The sequence below is a fragment of the Toxotes jaculatrix genome, chromosome 3 (genome assembly GCF_017976425.1).
Source record: "Toxotes jaculatrix isolate fToxJac2 chromosome 3, fToxJac2.pri, whole genome shotgun sequence".
In the NCBI taxonomy this organism is placed as follows: Eukaryota; Metazoa; Chordata; class Actinopteri; family Toxotidae; genus Toxotes; species Toxotes jaculatrix.
Genome location: NC_054396.1, coordinates 22,043,720 through 22,068,119, shown reverse-complemented (window position 1 = coordinate 22,068,119; position 24,400 = coordinate 22,043,720). Strand labels below are relative to the sequence as shown.

General features: G+C 40.5%; 1 protein-coding gene across 1 annotated transcript in view; it reads right to left on the bottom strand.

Moving 5' to 3' along the window:
* The window catches only part of LOC121179097 (cadherin-22-like), a 66,574-nt gene extending 45,843 nt beyond the window's left edge, over positions 1–20,731 (bottom strand). The window contains exons 1-2 of the mRNA XM_041033720.1: positions 20,501–20,731; positions 11,025–11,319 (exon numbers count right to left, since the gene is read on the bottom strand). Coding sequence (XP_040889654.1) covers positions 11,025–11,319; positions 20,501–20,731 — 526 coding nt within the window. The remainder of the gene's footprint in view (positions 1–11,024; positions 11,320–20,500) is intronic.
* Positions 20,732–24,400: the final 3,669 nt, after the last annotated feature.

Genomic DNA, 24,400 nt, shown 5'->3' with positions numbered 1-24,400 from the left:
GTGACTTGCTTCACCATGGAGGACTAGACAGGGTTATACCATCTCATTGCTGTGCAACTATAATGAGGATATGGCCTTGTTATTCCTTGTAAGTCCCCTAGCAGAGCAAAGTGCCTGGGGCATAATTGGGGTTGAACGGGAACTCTTTATTACATATTATTTTCCATCTTTATTTAACAGTTATTATTCTGTTGTTATATCATGATAAATCCTCAATAATGCACCCTCTGTGTACATGAGACTAGCAGCTAATTAAGTAAATAAGTTGCCACTTATAATAATTGTTGTATTAGATAAAATATGAATATTATTATATTTTTTGAATAGCTGCACTAGTTATTGTATCTGGTACATGTAGCTTTGAAATGATTTTTTGCAACTTCTGACAATGCTATAACACTGTCATGGTGGATAGAACATGGAACGCGGGACAAGGAAGCAACAGTCCTTCCAAAATAATAATATATTAATAGTCAGTGTTGCAAATGGTATTTAAGCAGTGCACATTACCCACTGAAGGATAATGTAAATAATATTCAGATGAAAACTAACCCTGGGACCATCTCTGGTGAAATGGAGTAAAGAGAGGGGATGTTTTTGGGGATGAGGAGGATTCAGCGGAGGGTGGGTGACAATGGCTATATAGTTAAATTTATGCATGAGTTTGGTTTAATGGTATCAACACAGGCTGTCGGAATGGCTTCCCACACCATTTCAGCACCCTGGGAGAGATGGTTCAATTACTGTGAGGGGAGCTGGAAGAGTGTGCCACGTGTGAGACACTAGACTGACAGCTATTTAAGAGGCAGCCTCGTAAAAGAGATTTGTGTCTATCTCAGCTGGTGCCGTACTGGTGCGAGCTTCAGTGGAGGGGTCTAACGGCTGCAGCACTGAGCCCCTTTCCTACTCCGACCTGCCTTAATCTGCAGGACTGAGTGCTCCCCGCCCGCATTATGGATCATTTAGTAAAGCCATAAAAGCTGAGGTGTTTTCACATGAAAAGTTATTTCTTCACTACTTCTACTGTGATTCATTCCTCTCTCATCCACATAAATGCCCCAGGAGAGACGGGTGGGGGGGGAGCGAGGGAGAGAAAGGAGGGTGAGAGAGAGAGAGAGAGTGAAGTATAAAGGAAAGAAAAATCTGCCATGTCATAAAAGCCAATGGCCTGCTTACATTGATCCTCTTCGAGATCTCTACAAGGATTTAGGGATATTTTTCATCTCTCCTGACAGAGATCGTAAATCTAATCTTTGTTAGCCTTTGAACTTGTATTTTTTAATACATCGGATCATTATTTGTTTTGTAAGACAGTATTGCGGGACAGTGTGGCATGTCAACTTTAGATCTCAACCTCTCATTACTTTGGAGCATTTATCTCTGGACAAATGATTTCAAAAATCTCACAACCTAGAACACATTCGGTACATTTCAAACATTAAGGCACAGAGACTTTTCTGAGCAGAATCCTTTCTTTACTCTTAAAACCTTTTTTGCAGGCCAGGTGTCAACATAATTGCTTTAGACAGTCTATTTCTTGCACAATGTCAAAATACTTAATGTACAAGAAACCAAAGACAGTGTCCATGCTTTTCTGCTTGATTGACAAAATAAGAGCCTTAATCAATTTCATAATTGTGACTGTATCGTGCTGCTGTTGTCATATGCATCTTCCATGCCTCTTCACACAATGAATCACACATTCGCTCCCACTCGCTGTTCCCCCCTCACCCATACTGATTCATACACATGACCATACACACACATCAACCAAAATCAATTATGTCAGGGACTGCGGTTGAGCACATAATGGTGGATGTTACTGGTCATATACATAAAGGTGGCTGGCAGAGAATATTGATTGTAAGTTGCTCCTGCCTTGTTGCATTGCTCCCTCCTGTGATCCTGCTGCTCCAAATGTCTCATCTACTGTTAGCATGACAGGCCCCAGCTATCCTAATGGTGACTGCAGCAATTTGCAGCCTCCTGGGCAACCTCTCTGGACCAAAGCAACAGGAAGGGTGATTATTACTTTAATCCCCTGGTGGAGTTCTCACATTACACACAAAAGAAGCGGGGGATTTCTCTGTCGTGCTGAGTGTGTGTGTGTGTGAGTGAGAGAGAGAGAGAGACAGAGAGAGATCAAAAGAAGACTAAATAAAACGTGCTGCTTGTTTTAAACAATTTATCCACAAAGCTAACCCTACCTACAGTAAAGCGTTTATTTTGTTGCATTATAACTTAATTCCTACAAAGACCCCTTACTTCTCAGTTTCAAGCCATGAAGCTATGATTTCCTGCATGTGTGCAGGTCATTTTCCAAAACAAGACTAGGAAAATCATTTTGGGTGACACAAAAAAGTTTGAAAAATATTGGTCAATTAATATAAATTAATTTTTAAAGCATTATTGAACAGGGCTTTCTTTTTACTGCTTTATTCTGCTTGGTATTATTTCTCTGTTTCAGTCACCACAGACACCCTTCAAATTCCAGTTAGTTTGTGCATTTTGTGTGCAAGTCTAAGATCAATGTTATACTTTTGTATGCTGTGATAGTTAGGCCAGTGACCTTTAAGAAGACACTTAAAAAGTACATTCCACAATGCTTTCAGCCTCATCATTCTCTATATCCCATTTCAGGTATTTTATGAAGCACCTTTCTACTAGATATTTTTGTACTAGTAAATCTGCCCATACCAATAACGCACAGCATATTTCTATTTGTCAGGAACTGTGCAATACTCATGATATCCTGAAACTCAGTGTGCTTGATACCTAAAATCAGTACTGTTTCCATTAAAATAAACATTTGGTCAACAACAACAAAGTGACTTTAAAATGATTCTTAAAAATGCATGGAGTGTGGTGGGATTTACATAGATAACAAAGCCTTGGATGCTGACGTGTTTAGTAAATGAAAGTTCAGGACATTGTCTATAAATGTATTTCTGCTGTTGGCCTTTGTGTTTTGTCAATTTTTCCTGGCTTTATATATGAGATTGTGTCTTTGATAGAGAATGGGACAAATGTAAGGCAACTCTAGTGCTCCTTTAAACTCTGTTGTTCTTTGTGTTTGGTAATTCTACACTACATCAGCTTGGGTCATTAGAGGATAAGAGCTGAGGATAGTGGTCAGCTTAATGTCCATTATCAGGCTGCTATTTGGCTGCCCGTTGTTCTTTGGACACTGACTTGTCAGTCAGTGTTACCTGAGGTTTAGAGGGTACGGCACAGACGTGTCGTGCCACATCTCTGCCACCCAGAGGTCCTGAGGTCCGCTCTAATGGAACCACATCAATCACAGGATTAGCTCTGTGGAAACTTTTCACCCTGTTGCGATTCCACCATCAGGACCTGCCCCTCCTAACCAGATTTCCACCCAATGCACTCGCTGTCAGCTGACCTTTGAGTGGTAGGAAAGGATGTCTGCTTCATTGAGTAAATGGTTTCAAAGCCGACAAACTGTGCTACTTTGTCAGTCAGCTTGCATAAGGATTGAAAAAAATAATAATAATAATAATAACAGCGTGACGGATGTCTTAGTATGCATGTTGTAACACGGTGTAATACTGCTTTCAAATTGGAAAAGGCCTGTCTTTATTACTTCAATATTAGCTGGGCGTGTGGAGCATAAGCATTAGCTTGGGGTGCCACTGTGCCACTGCAATAATGTCTCCACAGGATGTGTGCTAGATATTGTGTCTAAAAGCTCAGTCTATCCAATGTTAACCGTAGAAGATGCCAACCCATATGACTATGTAGTATTGTCAAAAACTGGCAGCATACCAGTTTGACATTACTTTAGCCTCTGGGTTTTTTTAAACTTTTGAAGCCTAGCTCAAAGCTACATAAATATTTAAACACTGACTATGGTTGGGCAAAACCAAAGGGAAAAGAGATGGATCCAATTCAAATATTAATGATGAGGCTTTCCAAAAACATATACATTAGCCCAACATGTCATCCTACGTAAGCCACCTGGTATTAACAAAGACGCACAGTGGAAAAGCTGTGTTTGATATAGGCTGTCTCTTTACTGCTTTATTCTGCCTTGTGCGATTCTCTGTTTGGGTTACCACAAACACCCTTCCAATGCCAGTTAGTTTGTGCATTTTGTGTGCAAGTCTAACATCAATGTTATACTTTTGTACGCAGTGATAGAAAGGGTGGTGACCTTTAAGAAGACACTTAAAATTACATTCCACAGTGCTTCTCCTATGCTGCTCTCTGGGATTCCAGTCTTATCATTCTCTGTATCTCACTTCAGATATTTTATGAAGCACCTGTCTACTAGACAGACATCTTTTGTGGTAGCAAATCTGCCCATACCGATACTGCACAGCATATTTTATTTGTTAGGAACTGTGCTGTAGTCATGGCATCCTGAAACTTAGTGTGCTCCATACCTGAAATCAAATCGTGTCCATTAGAATAACCAAAAGCATTTTGTAAACATTAACAACAGATAAATACAAAAAAAGTAAATTCAGTGCCTAAATCCTTGCTAACATCTATTAGTACTATGAGGCACACTGCCTGAGGCAACACAAAAATCTGAAAGAAATGTCCCATCTCTATTTACTTCCACAGTTACACTTGTTCAACATTATGCCTCAATAGGGATGTTCATTACATATCTTTAAATAAGTACTGTATACACACTGAAGATTAAAATGTGCTGATAAATTGTCTCTAGTCTGGGTAAAAAGATGGCCATAATATGTATTATATATGTAGTATATATTTTCATTAGACAAATATTTGATTATCTTCAGCGAAGTGGATTTGGAATCTTGAAAGCACCATTTTAAAGACAAAGCTCCGTATTGCATTGGGAAAGAAAAAGTAAGAGAAAAAATAGTTGATGAAAAAAGAAAGAGAATGAACAAAAAGCTAATTTGAAATCTAAAACTAATTAATTTGAAATTATCAGTGGGGGTAATGTAAGAGAGAAAACTCAAAATGAAGTAAGAAAAAAACAAATTTCAACTAAATGATATAAATAAGGAAATGCAATTCCTAACAGATCACAAATCTGAAAAATACATGGCAAATGAACTTGAATGGAAAAAAGAAAAAATATCAATTATTATACTAAAAAAAAAAATCAACAGGGAAACCCACAGTCCCTCTAGAAAATAAGTAATGATTTTCAGAGGTTTTACACCAACTTCTATTGAACAAAACACAACTCAAATTAAGAAGACATCAGCTCTATTTACTTGCATCTCACTGAAGAACAAGCCAATATACTACCACTTGAATTCTCAACTGCACATAACAATTTGCCTACAATCAAACCGCCAGGACCTGATGACTTCCCTGCTGATTTCTACAAATGTTTCTTGACTATTGTGCCTTTGCTTTTTTAACAGGCAAACTCTGAACGTAAAATACAACTCTGCTTAGACTCTCTGCCAGCGTGAATGCAGCCACAGTCATGCTTCTCCTGAAGCCTTGCCATCTATTAATCATTCCCTTTTACTAAGAGTAATAACAAAGACGTATAAGTTACCCACACCACTTAGCACTCAACGTAAAACCAGTTGAAAAGTGGCTCCTTCTATAAAACCTTTCCTTGTCTTTCCAAGAAACCATCAGGGTGAGATCCACTGGGCCATACATCACCTGCCAAATGGCCTTCTCTGTATACCCTACATCACCTTGTTCATACCTTTCCTACCTGTAAGTATAACGATGCAAGTACTGGTAACACATCTTTGCACACACACCAACATCAAAAACTAAATTTACTATTCAGTAGCACTCTTGTCAGCTACACAATCATGTTCTGATCAAATCTATACCCTCTACTCTGACTCTCTTCGAAAAGGAATAGATTGATATTTTGAGAAATGCACTCATTTTCTTTCTAGGAGACGGTTAGATGAGATGATCAACATGGCTCTCAGTCTTTACGCTAAGCTGAACTCCCTGGCTGCTGGTTCTAGCTACATGCTTATGGTTCTAGCTCCATAATGTGTGTGTGAATTGATCTTTTCAGCAAACAAAAAAAAAAAAAAAAGAAAAAAAAAAGAAAAGAGAATCCACATTTTCCGAAACTATTAAACTATTCTCAGAAAATATATATATCACATATATCACTGTAACTATCCATACAGTCTTTTATGCCTGCATTTAAATTACCTTTTATCTTATTTTTAAAAAATCCAGCATTTGAGGTTATCTAATCTTTACATGTTAACACATTATGTAACTTTAAGTGGTCTCAGTGAATGTTACTGGGACTTGTAGTATGATGGGCCTTTTTGCAAGAGATGAATTAGAGGTATTGTATAATCGAAGGACAGATGTTTTAAATGGAAAGACCTGTACCTCTAACTTTACCTCGCAAATGGACATGAGGCAACATTAGCTTTTAACATTGCAGGTTATTTACATTAATGATGGGTCCATTTTTATTCAGAAAATACAAGGGATGATGAGCCATAATAAGAGGGATTGAAAGTGAGTATCCATTAATCACATAAACCTATAATGCACAGTTTTTGGTTTCAGAATCCAAAGCATCTTTATCTCCTTTAAGCCTAGAAAACGTAATGAATTAAAACTGTTAATGCAAACAACTACAGCTGCATTATTTTTACATCAGATAAAACCGTTTTGTTTTCTTTCTGCATATAAGCTACATACATATGCATTGATATACATACAAGTTCCACGGTGCAGCTAAGTTAGAGAATAGTCCGAGACAAGCTGAAGTAAACTGAGGGACATGCAGCCATACCAAAGCCTGTACAATCCGAACAGGTCAGATATTTAGTCCAACCCACTCTTCAAGCTATCCCAGAATTTCTAATATATAATTGTTTTTTTTTCTTTTGTGTTTACATAAAAAAATGTCAATAAAAATGAAGAATCCTTCACAGAGTGACACTCTGCAGGATGCCTTCAGAACGGGGTTCAATGTTTTGTGAAGGGTAAGTGTAATGCAGCCACCCTGCACTACAGTCACAGGCTAACAGTGATGAGCAATTACTGTTGTTTGGGTTCAGTTTTGAAAGATTACTGTTCAAGATTACTGATCCTTGTGCACAGGAGTAAAGACAGGGAAATGATGAATTCACTGTTCTGCTGTGCAAGTGCTTAGCACCACCAGAGGGAGGAAGGTAAACAAAAGGCAGATGGAGGATTCATTGCTCCAATGCACCACTATATGAGTAAAATTTATGCATCTCCTCACAGAAATAAATCTATTTCTTTGGCCAGACATATCCATCCATTTCCTCAATTTCCTCATCATGCGTGCACTGGGAAACAATAGCACAGGTTGTCTGTCCAACCCAGGGTGGGAATGGAGACAACACGCAAACTAAGTTCCTCAGTTGGCTTTGAACAAGTTTAACACTCTGGGCCTTCTTGCTGTGTGAAAACAGTGCTAACCACCGATTCGGTAAGTGGTGTACACCTAACACTGTGCGATGTGCTGAAAAAGTTTTCAAAACCTCACTCAGAGATCGGATACATCAAATACGTTACATTTGCTCAGAAGTAGTAGCTAAAAATACACCCTCCTGCTGGAGGTGATAAGTGAGCCAGCAAACTGCCATTTATCATTGAAGCTCTTTACCTCTAGGCCACACTGTTGTCTAAGTTTGGATGAAATAAACTGCATTTTATAGACTTTGGAATATGTATACTATAAAGTAGAAAATCTAATTTGATCTGTGATTAATTCAAGTAAGCAGAAATCAGCATCTTCTAGTCAGCTCCACGTTTCTTTTTGGTTACGTTCAGTCCAGGATGTCCTCTACCTACGCACTGTATAAAATCCATCTTTCACAGTCTTTATCATCATGAGTCAGAGGACACAGCCAGCGTTGTGCAGGGCGACTCCATCCATGATCTGTCCTCTGCCTCAGCATAAAGACATGCATGGTTCTCAAAGCAACATTCAATCACCCATGCACTACAAATTTGATTTAGGACTGCAATTTCATTAGCCACACATTTTCCACAGGACTACACAGAGCTCAGGCCCTCACACTTTATCATCATCTTTGCCACTCCTGTTTCATATTCCCTTTTTTCTCCTTTTTAGAGTTAACCAACCCTGAAAAACAAACAGACTATGTACACAAGTGTTATTTTTGGCAGCAGATGCTAAGCAGGCAGGCAGACAGACAGACAGACAGACAGACAGGAAGCCTCTGCAAAAAGAAGGGGGAGGCAGGGGGGAGGCTGTAAAGCTATGACAAAGACGTGCACAGGGAGACATGACAGGAGTGATAAGTAAAAATGAATATGCCTCAAGCAGCAGACTACTGATTACTTTCTTACTATTACGGCCTCACGTTTTCCGAGGCACTTTGCTGTATGGTTGGCCGTAAAACAGCACAGTGAGCATATCGGTGGCGTGGCTAATGCTTGCAACCTGCTTCCATCACAGCATAAAACACAGCCCAGGTTTAGATCACAGGAGCTGTGTCCAAATTACATAAAAAAAGTACTGGTTTTAACACAGCTTTTGAGTATATAGCGCGTTCAGAAAGGAAAAGTGACAAAATTAAGTGTACGGTACTAAAGATGTCAGCATGCTTATATAATCTCCATCATTTTTGTGGGCTTAATGAACATTACAATGTACAGAAGAAATAGAGGAGCTACTCACAGCTGGAACAAATTAAAGCAAATTATGGATGGTGTTGAGACAGCGAGGGACATTACGCAAAAGCAAACAAATTAACAAACTACACCGATCAGCCACCACATTAAAACCGGCAACTGGCTTTAATGTTGTGGCTGATACGTGTAAATATTAAACCTTTGGAGAAACATTTTGCATAAAGGACAAAGCTGGTGTTTCTATATTTTTAAGACTGAAACAAACACTGCTTTTAGTCCATCTCTCAATACCGTCTGACTTACCTACTCTGTCAAAGGCACTCAGCCCAAGTCTATTCCTTCCTAATGACGACGCAAAGCTTTCAAAACAGATTACAAAAATAAAGTTGATTTTCAAAGAAGGCTAAGTAATTTCCTGCAACACCTGTGCAATGTAGTTTTTAACAGATGTTAATGAAACAGGAGTTAACAGCGCTGGGAATTATTTTTAGCTGCAGATTAATACACATTTGGTTCTGCAGCAAGTATTTACAGCAGCAGGACAGCATGTGTGGGATTGACCCAAAATTAACTACAGCGCCCATGTTCCTATAATAATAATTAAGAAACATGCCAGCCAGTATAACGGTGTAGCTTATTGATGTGTTTATAGTAGTTTGTTTACAACAACAGAGGTCTACGGCAAAGAGGAATAAGCTATCAGGCTTTGGATACACAGGCAGTACTTCTTAGTAGTGTCATTGCTTGTAAATGGCAGGCCTTGCCCTCTGATAACAAATTCAACTTGAAGACAAGTGATATTCTCCACCAATCTGAGCTATGCTTCACACAAGCAGTAGGAGAACAATGAGCAGCAAAAACCCGTGAGCTGGTGAGATGCGGTTAAGCTGGTCAGCCCCACACCTTTTTTCTTTTCACTCCCTTCAGTTATTGTCATTGTGCTTGTGACCTTATCACTGACATGCCAAAAAATATTGCTTGCCTTAGCTGATGTTCAACAGGAGAACAGCGGAAAGAGAAGAAACAGAGACAGGGCAGGAGAATGCTTGACTAAGCAGTAGCTGTTACCTCATTAGTGCTTGTGTTCCACAACAATGTTTAAAACATGAACTGAACACTCATTTACAGTGTAATTTGACTGAAGTGTGACAGGGTCGGGGTGGGGTGGGGGGGGGGCATTTAGATTAAATTAACTGATATTAACTGAGCGTGGTCTCTATGACGCCGTCCCTCCCTTTCTTCAGGAGGAGATGATAGCTCTCTAGCTTCCCAGGCTTTTGCATCTTTATCCAAAATTCTGCATTTTTTTTATATTCCCTTTATCTCTCTCCTGTTTTTGCTACCTTCCTTTCAATTGCTCTGTTTGTCTCTCTCTCGTTCTCACACACACACACACCATTCAGTTTTAGAGAGCACTGCAGGCAGAGATGCCCATGGTTTGGATCAGGCTGAGGAAGCAGGAATTAATTCTAATCAGGCTTGAACAGGGAAGAGCTATTCCATTTTTCACCACTCCCGGAGTCACTCAAACAAGAAGCACCCCCCCCACCTCTGCTACCTATGAGTAGACACACACATATGCACATACCGGTGTCACACACAAGAGTCTGAGCACACATGGTATTGTGATATCGCTTGGCAGCCACACAGAATTTTGTTTATTAAACATCAGCTGTGTCTTTGACATTAATACCATGCTAATGAAGCCTCTGACACCCTCATTCACCTGTCTTTTCCATTTCGCTGAGAATTTTAAGCAGCCATGGGGCGCTGCTAATACTGTTGCTCACAATAAAAACATGTTTGTCAAGATTAAAAGCATTGTGGTTTAAATGTCAAAAGCCTGTGTGAAAATGTGGCGTACTCTCACCATTATCTACTCTTCTGAAGCGCCTCTCCTCTCCTCCTCTTCCCCCCTTATTCCCTCCTTTATCATTTGCCTCATAACAGTGTGTCAGAACACAGCCACAAAGCTCATCTGGGAGAAATGCAATTCGTCTACCTCTCCCTCCTCTATATGCCTGTGTGTCTCTCCTTCATTTTCCATCTCATTGCTACCTACGGGTCATAGCTCTGACACAGTCCATGTGGGGATCCTCCTCAAATGTCCATGTCACCATTCTACTTTCCTCTCATCCACAGTAAATTCACTGACTCCACATCTATTTTCATCTAGCATCTCCTGTCTGCTTTTCCCTATTTCCACCTCCACTATGGGGGAGAATTTTAGCATATTGTGCTTTTTGGCAGTTTCTACTTTCCCCCGAGCCCAGCACAAAGCATTATGTTATAGACCCTACTTATGCATCATGGAAATAGCTGTAATATAACTGGTAATTCAGTACAGTATGTGCACCTTTGGGCCATCCTGAGCTCAAAGCTTCAAACAGCTATCCAGATGGTCCCTGTCTGATAGAGCGACATGCTTCTCGCCTTACCTATGGGTGACAGCTCTGCGACACTGCCGATATAGGGGCCCTCCAGAAACTTGGGCTCGCTGTCGTTTATGTCCTGGACCTTGATGACAAACTCTGATTCTGGTTCCAGAGGGTCATTGGAGAGCCGGTCCCGAGCCTGAGCCCGAAGTGTGTAAAAAGCCTTCTCTTCGCGGTCTAGTCTCTCTGTGGCATGGATGTCTCCCGTTAGCTCATCGATGATGAAGATGGAGCCTGCCCCTTCTCCAGAGATAGTGTACTTGATGTTACCCTCCCCTTCGTCCGAGTCTGTGTGGATCTGTCAATTGAAACAAAATGAATAAGATTAAAGTTTTTCTTTTTGAGACAACACTTTAGCAGTTGCTAATGTAATAAAACTGATTAAAAAGTATCATCATATCAGACCCAGTCTAATAACCAATATTTTTCTCTGAATATTACATTTGAAATAGCACCAGTGGGACATTAGTTTCTGATGAGACCAAAGAGTGCATTTCCCTGTTTCTTACAGTACAGGGTGGACACTACGACTTATATGCTGCCCCCTAAATGTACGGAGTATGAATTCAATAGTTGGCCACCTCCCACTCATTTCTCGTGTTAGTCATCCAAAAAGTGTTTATGATGCCCACTTTAATCTGCAGGAGCTTCTGGTGGCTCGTGTGGCACATTTTGCAGCCTTGAAGGAAAACAAATTTCTGATGAGTGAAAATGAGACAAAATGCACTACAACGTCTTTACTATGGAAACTGACCTGGGATCAAATCATCTGTCAAACAGCCAAGAACTGCTGCTGTCACATGAAGTCATAACGAGGCGCTCATAAAGACTGAAAAAGGCTGACAGAGATAATCATCCTGATTGCTTCAAGACCCTGACATGACAATGTGTGAGCACAAATGTGGGAATTACGTTCTTCTTTCATGCAAGTTTCATTGATGAGGGCTATCCCGTCTTTGAACAGTACCTTTTGGGTGACTTTCCCAAAAGGACTAGTGTGTGTTCAGGAGCATTTTATATTTGGGTCAACGTCGTATTCAGTGTGAGCACATTTAAAGGCAGGCCAAGAGGCACTGACCAAAAGATGGGACTTTAAATGTGCAGACCAAACCTGGTCACAGTATCACCTGGGAAGGGGTAATCGACCAGGAGCCAGAGGTCGGCTGGATAAAGATCAAGGACTCCATTCACATCTGATGCCAAAGGTTATCATTGAACCGAGACAGAGGTTATGATCTTCCCCTTACTTCCAACCACTCTTTATCACATGACCAACATCCATACTTTGTGATTTTCCCCTAGGGGATGAATAAAGTATCTATCTATCATTCTTAGGTCAAGTGACTTGACCCAGCTCCATTCAGCAATGACTAGTGTGTGGACCTGTGAGTTGAGATTATTTGTCACATACTTTTTAAATTTTTTTCGAAATTTAGTTTCAACTGCTGTGAATACAGATGGTTTGTGTAATTGATAGTTGTCAGAAAATGACATTTGGTCATCAGCCGTGACCAAAGGAAATCAGTACATGTCTTCCACCCATTTCCTTATCTTATTCCCCACAAGCAATTGCAGCTTAAAGCCTTCTCTGAGCTCCCTATAGACCAGCCATCACCACTGACATAAAAAAAAAAAAAAGACCCCACAGTTCTAGTGATGATTTACACCTTTTCTGTACATTGTGCCCTTCACAGGATGTGACGCCCAAATTAGGAGATCAAAGTCATTTCAAAGATTGTTAAAGGTAGAGACATAGAGGTGCCGGGGCTGGAAAGTGAACTTAAAAGAGCCCTTATAAATCAGAGCTATATTTTCCCCCTAATGTGATTAGAAGACATTCCAGAGGCAGCAATAGGAGTAGCATTGGTCCCCCATCCCAACCTCCCCTTTGGCTCTTTAGTGAGCACAAGACCTGCTCTCTCTCTCTCTCTCTCTCTCTCTCTCTCTCTCTCACCTTCCATCTGAAATTCTAATTCAGAGCTGTCTATGCAGTGTAACTGTGGTTCAATCTACAGCAGACCAAGGGAGAGGGGAAATCACCCTGGCCTCCCTGGTTAATATTTTATTAAGGCTTAATTAAATACAGGCTCCTATCACCCTCACGGGGGTTTTCATTAAGTATTTGTCGTAAAAACTGTGGAATAATGCAAGCCTGAGCCTTGATATTGCTTCCCTCATCCATTTTCACCTCCCTTTTTATCTATCTGTTTTTGCCTTTTCTCACCATTCTGAATCATCCCGAAGACAAATACATGAAGAGTCAGAGAAAATATACTGCGGGATACTTTGGCGGTATCAATATTTCAGTTATAATAAAAGAAGTTTCATTGGTCCAAACTGTGAGAGTTATCTAATAAAAGTGTGCATACTCATGCGCCACTGGTTTCCCTGATACTCTCTCTCTCTCTCTCTCTCTCTCTTACCCTCTCTCTGCATTCCTAAATCAGGTTCTGCAGACAAGAATGTGTGTGAAATGTTGTCATCATGTGTTAATTAAATTGCTCAAATGCTGGCACCATGCATGCAATTTAATCCTACCTGCTGTACATGTGTGCACCCAGCCAAATATACCTACTTACTGTACATGTTTGCACCCATACACCCATACACACACAGACACACACACACACGTACACAGTGAGTTCATCATTCTGCTGGGATGATGCTATTTCTTCCCCCTCAGGCTGGATATACCCATCCGTCTGTCAGTCTATCCTCATTGGAGTGATTCAAGTTGGCAGCTTGAAAAACACACACACACTACGCTTAGCTAAGTTGTTCTCTGCAAACTAAAGGTCAGAGCCAGGACGTCACTCGCTTAGCAAAAAATAACCAGGAGTGCAAATGTGCTCTTAACAAATTTACGTGAGAAGAAGATGGAGAAAACACAAAGTTGCCACTACTGCAGAGAATAACCACGAATCATAGCTCCTCCATTGATCAAATGTTGAATGCGTCTTTCAGAGCTGTTTTGTGTTTTAGATTATCCAGCTGTGTTGTTTTCAATGCAGTAATGTGATGGTGGCAAAATATAGTATCTCCACCTTCTGGGCTTGACCAAGGGGGTGGTCAGGAGTATTGTGAGGACGGTATAAACACCAAAACCATACACGTGCAGACCCACAAAAACACCATAAATGTTAAATCAATACTCCACACAAAATCTAGCTTTTGATGATCACACAGCCCTCTCACAGCCTGGAAAGGTGGTGGTTTCCTCACTGACAGCCAACAGCAGCTTCGCTCAGCCTGAGTTCAGTCACAAACAACACATTCCAACAGTGACCCTTTTTCACAGTACAGAACAAGTATGAAAACACTCACAGGACCTCAGGAGGCCACTCCAGTAGCATAATATAGCTGGCACAACTATGAGTGTTTGGGATATACTGAGCACATCGATGGACAGCAGTGAAAGTGAATTTTAGAGTTTTCAGTTTGAGAGGTTTCTGTGGCCATTTTAGTATTTTTTTTTTTTTTTTTTGTAGTAACAGTGAGAACAAACCACCACTTATCACCATTTACCATTCTATGAACACTTTATGTTTGATGTTTACCAACACATCCTGAGAAGGATTTTCTTTGGATCTGATAACTTCATGTTTTTGGATCTGCTGACGTCAGGTTCGGTTATCCAGGGGTTTTCAAAGTATGAGCGATGCCTCCCCAGCGGAGGTCTGGTGGGAGAGACTGGAAGTAAAATAATGCATGAGGTGAAAAGGACAGGTGCATAAAAACAATGGGAAGTTAATTATTGTTATTTGGCCCACTTAGCAACATGGTCAGCAGTTTGAGCTGCAGCAGAGGGTGTGAACATACAGGTCATGGAGGAAATTAAGTTAAATTACTTTAAAACGAGAACTGCTAACAGCTAATTCAGCATACTTTTATGCCAATTTGCTAAAATGTTAAGAAATATATGGTAAAAAAAAAAATGCTGCTCAAGTTATAGCCCACAGCACAACTCACTGAATCCATGGCAACATTACAGTATATTTAATGTTTGCTGGATGTTACAACAGCTGTATAAATTCCTTCAGTTACAGGTTAAGTTAGTTTTTTTTTTAAGTTTAGTACAAATAGTTTCAGCTGAACTTTGGAAAGCAATTTTACACAGTGTATTTTCTTACTGTAAAGATACTGTTTCATGGCCATTATGGAAAGAATGATTACAGCGACCCTGTTAACATGTATATGGCACAGGAATATAGCGATAACATTTTGTTATACAACAACTTCCTAAAGATTGTGAATTTATCACAGCAGCTTAGCAGTTACTATGATTCAGTGACTGGCTGAAGTCAAACTTCGAGCAAGTAGTAGTTAAAAATGCCTTAGGGTTTACAGTGGAGGGCTGTAGGGTGACTCAGGGGAGAGTGAGGTTGTTGATGCCCTGTCAGGTTCACCTTTGGGTCATAACAAAGTGTCTGGCTGTCACTGTAGGCTAACCTGCTGAAGGGGATGACATATGACTCAGATGCAGTGACTGAAAGTTTCCTTCTTATTTGGTAGTCAGCTCTTTTTAGTTTGTACATTAAAAGCATGTTAAAGCACAAACTCAGTGGTTTGAGATAATTTGGTGTTAGAAATACTGACTTGACTGGAAATTTAAAACATCTGAAGAACAGATAGGTTGCACATGTTCTAATGACAAGCTTAAGAGTAGACTAGAACAGAGTGGCAAGACATTTGTGGAGCAGGATTTTACATTTGCAGTGGAGATAGCAGAACGTGGGCCGCACTGAGTCCTTGGTTTATTGAGGGTTTCAAAGCAGGAGCAAATTGGCTGTCTTTAAGTCTGTGTAATCAGGAGTAGGCCTGCCACATTTCACTGCAGCTTGTCAAGCTCTCTGATCTTAACAGCTTCAAAGTGTTAACAAGGTGACTGTATCAGAGACAGCCTAGGTGGAGACAGCTAGGGGGAAGGAAGGTTACAGACCATGGGAAATTGAGCCAGAGACGAGAGGGGAGACTAAAAGGAAGCACGGCAGAGGGGAAAAAGAAAGGGAACCAAGTCAGATGGACAAGAGGAATCAAAATAGGGGGGTGCTGGTGCTGGGATGAGGCGGGGCGGGATGCAGACTTGCAGAAGCTTAGACAGAAGATAGAGGATGGACGTACACAGACAGGAGAAAAAAACAACAACAGAGTAACATGGTAATAATGATGTTTAAAACAGTACTTAAAAATAAATAAAAGCTGACAAAGCAGAGTAAACAAAAGGCTTTCTTATCCTCCAAAACGGAAAATGTGGTTACCTAAAACACCATGTCCGACCGCTTCTGTTTTTTTCTGCTTTCGGTTTTTCTTTCCATCTCTCCGATCTTAAGCTGTTTTGTTCCTCTTTGATGACAGCCTTGTGATGTTGTTACAATTGGACCTAGATCTGACTAATTATAGCTTGGATCATTACAACGAGGAGAATTGCTTTAACAGGCACGGTGCGCGCATTTTTCTGTTGTCTGATTGACTGTGTCCATGGCAAAACACTTTTCCTCTCATTCACAATGAAACACACGGCCTTAACATTTTGCCATCTAACATTACTCAGGTGTCGCATACAACTTGAGAAGCTCTGGTCTAAATCAAGAAAATATTTAAAAGATTAAATATTCCAATCATTTTCTCCTTTTTAACCTTTTTATTCATTTCCTTTAACAAACTGTTTTTCCACTAAAAGCTTCAGAAAACAAAAGTAAAAAAAAAACCCCAAAAAACATAATTTTACACCTCACTGAGTATTATACTGTATGTTAAAACAGCACACCAAACCTGCTGCAGCCAAAATTAGAGATGTCCCATAAATCAAACTGATATTCTTCAGAAGAATGGAGACATTTCGGTGAACAAAAAAAATGAGGCCATCTGTTTCATTTGGCTTTAAGTTGAATGCAGAGCATTAAAATGGGACAAAGGAGCATCTTGGACATGGACTGTACCAGCACTGGTTTCAGTGTTCATACTGAGTTGGTAAAAGAAAAACCATGCCAGAAACATCCATGAAGATCAAAGAGTTGGACAGATTCAAAAACACTGTGAAACTGCACACAAAACCCTTGAACTGTACTCCTTTTGTTGCAGGAATATAAAAGCATGTGCACATGCTACACACATAGACCGACTCTCTCTCACGCGTGTGCGCGCGCACACACACAATGGGTTTATTTCAGACAGCTTTTGTCAAAACAGGGGAGAGGGAAACATGACTGACGAGAGGAAGAATGTGTCATTTTTACCTCCTATACTGCCTTTAACAACAGCCATTTAGGATTATCTGAGCTCAGTGGTAACTCTATCTTGTACAAAGGTACACTTCCAGTGTGTTCCCAATTCGCTTCCTTTCATTACAACACCTTTCTGAAAAGCAGCTGCCAAGAAAAGAAATATAGATGTCGGATCATTTAAGTCCACAAGGATTCATTATCTAAATGTACGGACCAAAGCTGCCGGTTTAAAGTCATGTGAGTGACCATTTTATTGGTAAATCTGATTTCATTAGCAGAGTAGTGGCAGCCACAGTGTGAGACAGAGCAAGCTTGGCAAGTTTGCTGAGTTGGAGTAAAGTAATATGGAAAAAAAAAACAAAAAACGGCTTGTTGCAATTATCCAGTACAGAGGCGCACTGCTTGGCTTTAATCCTCTACTGCTCAAATTAAAGTGTTGATACCAAAAATCCAGCAGAGTCTATCTGCATATGAGTGTGTGTGTGTGTGAGAGAGAGAGCAAGAGAGTTACACACACACAGACAGACAGATAGTCACATCAACACTCACACACACACCATTAATAGAACTGATAGCACTGGCCCTAGTCAGATGAAGTGCAATAACTTTATATATTTTTATTAATAAAATCTTCTCTCTTCTCCCTCCTGCTGTGTCACTCCCTCGAGCTCCCTTCAACCCTTTTATATCAGTTCACTGGCTTCTCTGGACCTCTGTCCTGTAATGAATCACAAGTCAGTGTATGAAGCCCCTTCGTTCCTAGTCTCCCTTTGCAGTGCTCCCTCTTCCTTCATTCCTTTCCTCATGTATCACTCAGTTCCTCTCTGTCTCCCAGCACACAGGCGGAGCTGCCTGTTGGTTTTCCTGTTGATCTTGCCAGCAGGAATGCAGCACAGTCACAATGGCAGACACATACTGGCCAAAGGATAATTAATCTATAATACCCAGCCCTGCTTTAGAGAACATCTACATTTATTCGTAAGAACAGAGATCGATTTATGCGGCTGCAATATTAGCTGGTCAATTGTCATGTCTAAATGATTAGAAACGAGGGGATCACATGATTGACGTGTGTGACTCATCGCTGAGTCTCATGCTGTCTGCAATAATATTCCGTCTTTTCATATCACGTCCCATGTAAGGCAATCGAATTGTACATGCTGTCCACTCTCATTAGCTCACTGAGGTTCATTTGAGAAACAGCTGACGTATAGGATGAGGATGAGGATGAGGGGGAGGATGGGGGGAGAGAAGAGGAAAATATTCCCAAATGCACACATAGCACAGAGATGATTTGCAAACAGATTTGATTTGACGTGCTCATTGTCTATCATTACATTAGAAAACTAACATTCAATAAGCACATTTCTGCTGTCAAGACATTGTCCTCAACATCGAAGAGAAGGGCAAAGCTAAGGCTGTACTTACTGAGTAATGTTGTTTTGTTACCAAATAGTTTCAGGAATTAAGGAGCCACAGGAGTTAAACAAAGAACAAGGAGTCTCTTTTGCATATTGCGTTTCCATCGCATCTAAAAAACTCTAAAGATTGGACAAATTAACCTGATAATGGATTAAAAAAATAATGGCTGACAATACGTGAATATCGCCTCTTGCTTCTGTGTATTTGTCTTCAAGTGAAGCTGATAACTAAAAATATCCAAATCTAGATGCAGACCAGTTTCACACAGTCTGGGCCAAGCTTTCTTTGAAGTATGTATCACTTTAAAGTCAAAACTTTCGTACAGCTGCTTCACAACAAGCTGTTCAGTGGCTCACATTTGGAAAGCTTTTCATGTGAAGTATGAGCAGGAAGTACCCAGTTTGTGAGTAGCCAGTGGATTTTCAGAAATTCTGTGGCACAACAAAGCAGAGTGGATCACAGAACAATGAGGCTCCTAGATGAAAACAAGAACAGCAACACAGGACTGAAACGAAAGTCAAAACCACAGTGACTCCTATGTTACACAGGATCTACAAAACGTCTGACAGCAAAAGGTAGGCTCTTTTAAAAAATAGCAGCTTGTCTTCAGTTGCATGAGGTCACGCGCCTGCCATAGCTTAAGCATACAACACAATGTTAGTGAAATTTAGAGCTTTACATTTTTCATAGCATCTTTGCAGTAAAAAGTTTGCAAAAAAGTTTTACTGCTTGTATACTGATAGAGGATATTTCAGAGCTAGTTCTTTGCAGAAAATCACTGGAGCTGATCTCTATCTCTTCTTGTTCTTAAACCCATGGTGTCATGGTCTTGACCTCAAGGTTCTGCTATTGCATGCAGGTGAAAAGATGGCAGAGAAATAGAAGAAATTAGAATACAATTATTGTTGAATACAAGTACGTTTTTTTGTGCTAATGTATGCTTAGTAATTCACAGGCTCCAAATGAACCATTGCCGCTGAAGTGGGTGGAGTGGCTCAGCTGAAGTCGTGTTCACGAAGTCATGCAGTCAGTGAAATTTCAGTCCAACAATTTTTGCCAATTTGCACGTTTTCTACGCAACGCAAATGCATTGAGCAGAGGTGCATGCTTAGACCATCCAAAGTTCACAAACGCCTTTAACGTGAAGCCTTCCAGACAAAGTCAAAGTTAATGTAAACAGGATTATTATGGGTATTTTTATGGGGGGTGTCAATTTAAGCAACCACATAAATGAACAGACTAGCTTTACAGCATAGGCACTAGCAACATTCTTGTGCGCTTCTATATAAAATAAAATATGACTAACTCTTTGTAACCTTTTGAATCACTTCAGTAGATAAAAATATAAGCAGGAGACAATAATGGAAGGCAATTTCATTGTCGTACAAAAGTACAGGAAATGGCACCCTAACTGCAGAGATTTTAAAGTTGTCTAAAGTAACTTCTGTGTGTGACTACATATAAAGAGCATTCTAACTTGTGAATTTGTGTAACTCCTCCAACAGTAAATTCATCTATAAACAGGTGCCTGTCCTTGGAAGCCTATTTGTGTTGATGTATATCTATCTTTGGGTGCTATGTATTTACTCTGCTCCTCAAGTACAAGAACAGTTTTCACCATGGAGGAACTGATCTGGACTTATTATAAAAATGTTTGCTGCTACATGAAGCTGATGTGACTGGGCAAGCTTCTTACTAATAAGATATTCATCTTGATGACAAAAGCATGCAGACATCTGCACTCATTTTACTACAAGTTGAAAATCTGTCATGTTTCTTTTCAAAAGCAGTTCAAGGAATCAACATTTACTCGCAAAGATATTTAAGTCTTACCTTTCCAACGTAGAGTGGCTCTGTGCCAGTGTACTCCTCCACCACAAAGAACTGGTTCCACACCCATCCCCTCTTAACTCGTTCAAGTGACGAGGGTCCTTGCTCCTGTATTTTCCCTCCTGAGGTTGAACCACTAGTCCTTGAGGCCTCACACCATCCAAAACCACAGCAGCTAAGAAGACCCAATGCTGCCAACAGTGTCGAAGCTCCTGCTGTCCATGAAAGAGCCATTTTTCACCAAAAACAGAAGTTAAAAAAAAAAAAAAAAAAAAAAAAAAAAAAAAAAAAAAAAAAAAAGATATCCGACCTGGCTCTACATGTAATATAAAAGATACAGGGAGAGCTTTTTTGCTTGTAGTTGTATAGCAAATAAAACACCAGGGCAACCTTAAAAGGTCTTTGTGTGAGAACTTGAAAGTTAATCCATGGGATCACGAATCAATCTGAAGTTATCTGCTGAATACAAGGCAGGTCATGGAGCATACTGGATTTCTACCACCTGCAGAGTACCCGTTTGTACTGTAACATGGCCAGTCATTATGATTCTTTTATAGTATCCACCGCACCTTATAGAGTTTCTGATATTTTTTCAAAGGATGACCTAGAGTAACAAACAAACAGACTCTGCAAAGCGTTTTTCAAGTTGAATTTTTGAAAGAAACAACAGATTTTACTAGATTGGCTCACTGATCAGTAGGGGAACTACGGGGAGACGGGGGTACATGGCATTGAGGAACACGCCTCTGAAGAGTGATGGTTTCCATCCATTCTTGCCTTTGTCATTCACTTTTGGCCATGTCGCTCCCAATGGTTGGTGCGGGTTTCAGCTAGTTTAATAATAAGCTGTCCAAATGTTATTTTATGGAACTTTTTTGCAAAGAACACTCTTCTGTAGTCCAGTTCCTTAAAAAGTCATGACTGGTTTTGCCTCCTGAAGCAGAATCCTTGAACTGAGAAAAGGCCACTTGATTTTACTGTTGGTGATTTCGTTTGATCTTTGATGGCTTTTCCCTCCAGAACAATCCAGTGGTTTGGAAAGTTCATTCTTCAAAGGTCCTGCGGTATTTCTTTGGCCATCATGACAACTCCATCAGGGATTCAAAGGCAGGAAAAGGACAAACCTGTAAGACAGAAAGGAAAATTGCTGTTATCATAATTGCAATTTGGGCTGAATCTGGAAATGTTTTCTACTTGATACTTTAAAAGGTCATCTGAGCATCAAAATCAGTAACGGTGTAGAATTACATCATTTTTACAATGCTGACTTTTTTTTATATACGTTTTTTTTTAGCTTTTTTTTTAAAATTCAACAATACAAACACTTAATATTTTGTCTTTTTCAGTGATTCCCTTTACCGTAAATTCTGGCGATGGTGTTAAAATTTGTAGATAGAAAAATAAAAAACACTCCCTCGACTTTCGGTTCATCTTGCCCTTCTTTTACCTCTGTGTGTTCTGAGCCACAAAACCCATAATGTGCTGGTTTTGTTAGGATTATTGGTGTTTTCCACCAGCGATTCTTGTGTTCAGCAAGAATCCTAACAATGTGCTGTGAGCTGGAGAGTGATGGAAAAACAGTGAAAGGAGGACAGGAAGCAAGGTGTGTGGAAAATAGGAAGGAGAAAGGAGAGACAGAGAGGGAGAGAGAGGGGGAAAACAAGCGAGAGAGAGGTTTTTGTTCATCACACACCAGACCCAAAGCATCTGTCTGCCTTTCGTCCGACTGATGGAGCGGCCCTAACCTCAGCCAGCTGATTAATTGCATGAGGGAGCACTAATTGGATAAAAGTATTAATCAATTAATTCTATCCAATGAGGCAACAACCCCATAATACTTCAGACAAACATTGGAGAGTAGTAGTAGAGAGCAGATACGGTCCTTGGCTTTTGTGAAACATGCACAGAGACTGGACGGAAAGACAGAGCTGACAAGGCAGAGACAGAGAGGGAGAGGGAAATGGAGGGGGCGTAATGAGAAAGAGCAAGACAAAAAAAACAAAAACAAAGAAAGAACTGTAAAATGAAATAATGAGTGAAAGGCTAGAAGAGTGAATGAGACACACTGTTGTGTTCAGCACAAGAAAGAAAAAGTTGCAACACCAGTCGAAGAAAAGCTCCTCAGGCCAGCAGGTGGTTCAACCTATTGTATTTCTGCCGGCTGGGAGAGGACTTCTAATCTCACTCTCCTCCTGCCCGGTAGCAAGCTTGGAGCTTCCGGAAATAATTCCTTCTCAGACTGTTGGTCAAGGCAATGTCCGTGGTATTGGAAACCAACTGCTCTAGGGGTGTCCAATCTCCACAGCAAACAGCTCAGGAACAACTTAAACACCCTACAGCTCTTTGTTCACTTGGTTGTGTTACAGTTTGGGTGAGTATATGGGGATTTACACATACATGTATAATATACTGGTGATCATGTACACTGTGCATGATGTATGATAACTGTGTAGTCAGTTGTGCTGATGCAGGGGCTGATGCGTAGCTATGTAGCAGTCACATGTAATGTGACAACTTTAAACCGACTAATACTGATCTTGAATGGTGCTCCAGTATTGCTGGACATGAGAGGAACAGACTTACAAGAGTGTACAGCCATGCTAGCAGCTGTGGGGTTCCAGTTAAGCACAGCAGTGCTTTGAGCTCAGTGATAATGGTAACACACTGATGTTAAGCAGATATAATGCTAACCATGTTCACTGTCTTGGTTAAATGAGTTAACAGTCTAGTGACTGAGGCTGGCGGGAATGTCATTAATTTAGCAGGTAGTCTGGATCAAAGTGGTGGACAAACAAACCAACAGACTGCTGGTGTGTCTAAAAGCAGAGCTGTCGATTTTTTTTTTTTTTTTTTTTTGTAGGGGTTGAAAAATCTCAACTTTTATACCCTAAAATGGATCAAGCTCCACTAACAAAAAAAAAAAAAAAAAAAAAAAAAAATTAATAACATCTTTCATAACTATCCTGTTTTTTTCACTGGAAACACATACAGCTGTTTTCGCAGGCTATGTAGGACTCTCCTGGAGAAAAAAGAAGTGGAGTGCCCTTTGTACTGCTGCAAAAACTTTGTGGTGCTGTTTGCACAGCAATCATTGGCTGAAATTGCATAGAGTTACCCAATTTTTCTAGACTCCATAACTGCTTTACGATCACACCTGACCACAGGAACCATAAACTGAAATTTGTACATTCAATGCCATCCAATCAACAACGAGGCTGCCAGCAACCTTTGAAGGATGAAAACAGCTGCTCTGGCCGAATATACCACACACTTTCCTTTAGGACTATACATAATGACACTGAACTCCAGAGAGACAATTCAGCAGTCAAGGATAGCTTTGTCTCTCGGCACAGATAGACTCTCCCTTTTGTGCCCTGGATTGATTGGCATGGCAGACCAACACCAGTGGTGCACTGTGTGCCTGGGCACTAAGCATTCCGCTGCCTGCGTTCACTAACAGTAGGAGTGTGCTTGTTGGCAGTAATAGGCCTATTTTCCAGCATTCGCCTCAGATGGAGCTTTGCTCTGACAGCAGTGAGACAGAATGTGACTGGGCTCTTCTGACTCTGCCCTGTACCCCTCTCTAAGATCCACCATTTGCCCCCACTGAGGATGGTGGCCAATTCATGCTGCCTGGCAGTGGGGATGACACACTATTATCATTCTCTGCTGAGGCAGAGCTGTGTCCCTCTGCAGCCAGACCAGCTCCATTGTGATATTAAAGAGCAAGTTCCAACATTTCTGCGTCCCCAGTTCCATAATCACTGTAAGCCAAGGTTGTGGCTGTCTGTCTGCAAAAGTCACACAGATCATCACCTGTCTGCAGCTTTGCCTCACACCAGAGATGCAAAGAACTCCTGGGGTTAGTACTCTCTTGCAGATATGAACAATGTCCTGCTCCTC